At 40.3% G+C, this 5,628-nt stretch overlaps 1 protein-coding gene across 1 annotated transcript; it reads left to right on the forward strand.

The window, feature by feature from the left end:
• Positions 1–559: 559 nt before the first annotated feature.
• Positions 560–5,124, forward strand: LOC110176228 (Ig-like and fibronectin type-III domain-containing protein 1). The gene is made up of 6 exons (XM_020942514.2): positions 560–763; positions 832–1,078; positions 1,161–1,839; positions 2,595–2,908; positions 3,020–3,264; positions 4,144–5,124. The coding sequence occupies exons 1-6, from the start codon at positions 587–589 to the stop codon at positions 4,504–4,506; spliced, it is 2,025 nt and encodes a 674-aa protein (XP_020798173.2). The 5' UTR covers positions 560–586; the 3' UTR covers positions 4,507–5,124.
• Positions 5,125–5,628: the final 504 nt, after the last annotated feature.

Consider the following 5,628-nt stretch of genomic DNA (forward strand, 5'->3'; position numbering starts at 1 on the left):
TATATTTGAAAACCCGGTATGCAGATTTGTTAATCTAGTAAAAACTAGCATAGATCAGCTCTCCGAATTAAAATTAATGGTTTTTTGGCTTAGTTATGAGTTTTTAAAACTATGATTTTTGGACAAAATTGTCTGTTTTTATACCTTTTTGCAGGATCTTATAATTTTATTAAAAAACTGACAATAGCATCAACAAACACAGTATGCAGATTTGTTAGTGCAATAATAACTAGCACAGAAAAGCTTTCCGATTCAAAATTAATGCAATTTTGGTTGAATTATGATGTCCGAAAAACTTTGATTTTCACAAAATATTGTCTGTTTATATTTTTTTATCATATTGTCATAAATAGACTTTAAAAATAAATTTTTAAACCTATTCAAAATGATACAACTATCTCGGAAATACATTTTTACGCAGTGAAAACAGCTTATCAAATTTCTTTTGTTAAAAATATCATAATAAAAGAGGATTTAGCTCAAGAATGCATTTTTAATTTCCACAACCAATTGACAAGCCGTCTTATTCCTCTCCTAATTGCTCATTTTGACCCTTATTTTACTCTGCAGAGTCTACCACAAGGCCATGAGGGCCGAGCAATTCATAAAGATTGAAACGAAGCTGGCCTGGCTGCGGATGAACAACCTGAAGCCGAGCTCCCAGCATGTGCTCTACGTGGAGGCGGTGGGCGAAAGAGGTGACTCCCTGCCCTCCGAGACGCTGGTGGCCTGGACGGATCCCGCCCTGCCTGCCTTTGTGGATGTAAGTACTCCTCCAGGCACATGTGTGTGTGTGTGCATTAAAAGGTAACTCTACTCCTCCATTTGCAGCCCCCCACTGTGCATCCGGCGGACAACATACCTGAGGGTGGATCCATGACCATTCTGTGTCTGGCCTTGGGCAACCCGGCGCCCACCATCTCACTCTATGTGGGCGGACACCTGGTGCGGCAGGATACCTCGCGGCACATGGTTACGGTCATTCACAATGTGTCCGCGGATATGGAGCATGTCTCCTGCTATGCCGACAATGGCTATGGAGTACCCATGCAGGCCACCAGAAGGGTTAACATATGCTGTAAGTAATTGTCCCTCAAGAGGGGGGTTGGTTAATAATCCTTTTCCCCCTTAAACTCTGACACTTTGTTTATATCCTTTAGATCCTCCCAAAATCCAAGCAGCTGGCATCACAGTCGCCTCCATTGGCGATGAGATTGAGCTGCGCTGCACTGTGGACTCCAAGCCGGCGCCCAAAACGATTTTCTGGCGGGAGAAAGATGGCCGAGTGCCGGTCATTAATGGTGGCAACAATTTCATATCCGTGAAGACCAACGAATCGCGTCCTTCGATCTATACCATGTCCTTGAGGATTAGCAAGCTGCAGGCCAATGATGTTGGTGATTATTTCTGTCATGCGGAGAATCCCTTTGGAGCCACCACTACACCGGTTTCGGTGCGTATACGTAATACGCCGGCTCTGAATCACAATGTCTCGGAGTGTTGTGCGGAGCAGAATGTCACCATGGCCTGCAGGAGTGCCTGCAGTTATTATGTGGACTTTGATGCCATTGCCGATCGTCCCGAATGTATTGTGGACTTTGATAAGCTAATGCGTTGTGCAGCCGATGGATCAGATCATCGTTCCTGCTGTGCAGATGAGCATGTTCCTCGAAAATGTCTGAACTGGTGCCGTGGGGAGTCTGTTCGCTCCAAGGAGATTTGCAGCTTGCAGTATGCCCGCACCATTGTCGGTTGCTTTGAGAAGAATAGGGATCGCTTGCCGGGACCACCGGAGAATATAGTGGTCAGTGTGGTCTCCGATAGCGAAGTTTCCATAAGGTGAGTCCTTAAAGATATTTATATTCCTTTGAAAAAAATAAGATATGACTTCCCTGGAGAATTTTATTTAATATTTTCTTATAAGAAAATATTTAAATATGTATCAAAAGAGTGTCCCAAAAACTTGTGCTTATAAAAGCCTTTCAATGAGATTTTTATTAACCAAAAGCAAGCCTTTAAAAGTTATTATAGCTTGTTTAAATTATATTCTTTAAGCTACTTTTCTGGCTACTTATTATTTCGAGTGTCCTGTCCGAAAAAACAAAGTTAAACCGAGCAGAAGCCATTTGGCTTTGAGTCCTCCCCAAACTATGTGGCACACGTTCCATCCTCCCCCCTCGGGCTAAGCTCTTAAACACTTTTGTCCGAAGCGGAAGTGGACTCATCCATTTAGCGCAGCAAACCCAATACATTCATTATCCTTCCAAGCGGCATATCCTCTCACACCACACACAGTGAGAGTGTGTGTGTGGGACACTAATAGACCGCAAATCCATTAAAGCCGAGATTTTTATCTCACTTTAATACACTCGGTCAACGTCAAAGGTTGTCCCCGGAACGGGGATAGTAGGAAACTGGGGAAACTGGGGAAACTGGGAAAACTGGGGGGAAAACTCGAAAGAGACCCCTTGAACCTGGTGCCGCATTAAATTTATTAAAATTCCAGACAAGTTGTGTTGCGCGCGCTCCTGCAACAATATTACCAAGCACTCATAATGCGGCGCCGTCGCTCTATGAAAACTATTTCATTACAGATGGGATGCGCCGACAAAGAATCCAAATGCCGTTGACGGCTATAGAATATTTTACCACGAGGCCGCCGTCCTGCCGCCAACATCAACCAGTTCGGGTTCGCAGGACCATGCTTCCTCGATGGAAAACTCTGGAATGGATACCCTGGCCGCCATGAATAATGCAACAAGTATGGGTAGCGGTGGCAGCGGCGGCAGCAATGCGATGGCTGCTCTCGAGATACGACGCATCGACGTAAAGGACACAACAATAAGCATTAATGGCCTCAAGAAGGATGTGCTCTACGAGCTGGTGGTGAAGGCTGGCAATAGCTACGGTGAGTTGAGTTTACTACCGCCAAGACCCAAGTCCTGTGTCCTGCGTCCTGCGTCCCTGATTGCTTCCTTCTCCCCCGTTTTGGATTTTAATTTGCCGTCTTGTCTTGCAGGTGCCAGTGTACTCACAGATCCGATTAGGTTCACGCTCGGCGAGCACCATGTGACCTCGGCCACAAGCAGCTATTCGAGCGCCGTGGGCACCATCAGCGGCATTGTGGCCAGCATCCTGGCCATCCTTTTGGCGGCGGCCGCCATTGTATTCTATCGCCGGCAGCGCTCGAGCTACGGAAAGTCGGCCAATGGCAATGTGGCATTTGAGAATCCTACCTACACCCGAGGCCTGGAACAGGTGCAGGTCTGTACAACGATCGATTTTCGGTTTATATTTTGTTATAAAAGGGGTAGAGTCTGTCACAAGGGTGTATTAATTTTGAAAAGTTTGAGAATCAAGGGGATTTTTATAGCAAAATATTTGCTTAATATATTAAGAAGAAGTTTTGGTTCATTAAACCAATACTAAACGGTTTGTCAGTTTGTTAAGAATTCATTTAAAGTTTAATTGGGAACAGAATTTGGGTTTATTTATTGAAATATTTATTTTGAATGTCAAGTCTAGTATTAATTTGAAATCGGTTGGGATTCTAGGGGATTTTGCTTAATATATTAAGAAGTTTCGGTTCTTTAAACCATTTAATATTCATATTAACAAATGTTAGGGAACAGAACAACTTTTTGTGCTTGAAGATCAAGGAAAAACTTCAGTAGTTTTATGAAAGATAATACTAAACCTATTAATATTTTCCAAAATTCTAGTTTTAAATATTCCGACACAAAGTATAAGGGTTATCCTAATAGTTGTTTGATATTGTTTATATAATATAAATTCTCCCATTTAAATTCTCCTATTTAATATCCTTCCTTTTGAATTCCCACCTAGGTATTTCATAGTCGGTTTAACCTCGACTTTTACTAATCCTACCTGTTTGTTTTTATTGCTTCTATCGCTCTGGGCCAAAGATAGTTTAGTGATATGATAGCTTTATGTATACCCTTCTGTGCGTATTATCGTAGGCGTAGGATGTTTGTTATGTATATACTTATTTTTTATGTTTTAACTGTCAATGTGTGTTTTGTTTGTTTTTTTCTATACCTACAACCCCGCCTGTCCTGAAACTCTCTACAACACATCAACGACACACGCGGACACGTGCATATATGAATAACCATGCCATAGCTGCCTACTGTCACATCGGCCATAACAACGCAAAATGGCAGCAACAGCAGCAACAGCAACAACAGTGGGAGCAACAGTCACAGCCATGGTCGTAATGGCATTGCCGCCACAATGACGACATCCACGACGACAACGGCGCCGACAGCAGCGGCCACCTCGGCAGGTGTTGCTGTTGCGGGGAAGCAGCATCATCAGCAGCATCAGCAGCAGCATCAGCAGCAGCATCATAAGAGTGCCGCAGATGCGGCGCATCACTTTCATAACCCGCTCAGCAATACGCAGTGCAATGAAGTAAATCCCACAATTTATGAAGAGCTCAAACTTGGCCAAGAAGGTGCTGGATTTAAGAAACTTGTGCCATAAACGAAGCACAGCTAACAATAACAATAACAACACACACAGGACAACAACAACAACATGAACGAACAAAAACAAAAACAAAAACCAAGTATAGCTAGCGAACTTATATATATATACTATATATATATAATATATAGAAATATATACGCTAAATGTAGACATAGGCCGTGTAAACAGCGCGAAGCGCAACCTCAAACAACAACTACACTTGCACAGAGACACAAACACACCACACACACACACACACACACACATGGCACACACACACAGTACACACTAACAGCGTGTCCTGTGACATCTTTACAGAATGCATTGCGAGAAAATTCTCGTACTTTGGGTAACACTCACACGAGACACACACAAATTTTTGCTTGCAAAAATCTTTTGGGTAGCGTGTAATAATAAATAAATTTTTAGTATGTAACTGTGATTCAACCAGACAAAAAAAAAAAAAACGTATAAGAAAAATGAGACATAACAATACGAAAAACGATGTAAAATAATTAAACTAATTGGTAATGAAAGTAAGCTATAAAAACTAAAACAAACAAACAAAAAAAAAAACTGAAAACTGATTGAGAAAAAAATACCAATGATTAGTAAAAATCTATATATGCTAAATGTGTTTTCATCTTGGCTTTTGTTGGGGCTATAATAAGCTTGAATTTGTTATTTTTTAGAGTTTGCATTATTTATATTTTCAGCTTTTAATTTCGTATAATTTTTGAGAGAGACATGTTCGAAGCATAAAAAAGAAAGTTATCAACAAACTGTTTTAAGAAAACAAATTTTAAAGCTATTTCAAAAAACCTGAGAATATGTTTTGAACAGAATCTAGGCGCTGTATTATTATTTTTTCTAGAGACCTTTTGTTTTTTTTTTTTTAATTTTCTTTTAGTTCAAAGAAATTTGTTTTATGTTTATAATTTCAGAATTATTATTATAAGTAATATTTTACTTTTGGTTTAAATGTCTAATGATGAAATTAATTCAATTTAAAAAATGGAAAGGAATAAAATCTATACATTTATAACAGAAGAATTGGAATATGAAACATTATATTATTATTTTACTTTTTTGTCATATGGAACCCTATTATAACTATTGTTTTGTATTGTATTGTAT

This window comes from Drosophila serrata, unplaced genomic scaffold, assembly GCF_035046125.1.
Source record: "Drosophila serrata isolate PLE 108 unplaced genomic scaffold, ASM3504612v1 contig_167, whole genome shotgun sequence".
Lineage (NCBI taxonomy): Eukaryota > Metazoa > Arthropoda > Insecta > Diptera > Drosophilidae > Drosophila > Drosophila serrata.

What these genes read in the sequence shown, in the direction of transcription:
- LOC110176228 (XM_020942514.2), top strand. Translation starts at nt 587, where the DNA reads ATGAGGGCCGAGCAATTCATAAAGATTGAAACGAAGCTGGCCTGGCTG. An exon ending in GATAGCGAAGTTTCCATAAG is followed by an intron (nt 1,840 to 2,594) that starts GTGAGTCCTTAA and finishes ATTTCATTACAG; the next exon opens with ATGGGATGCGCCGACAAAGA. An exon ending in GAGGCCTGGAACAGGTGCAG is followed by an intron (nt 3,265 to 4,143) that starts GTCTGTACAACG and finishes ACCATGCCATAG; the next exon opens with CTGCCTACTGTCACATCGGC.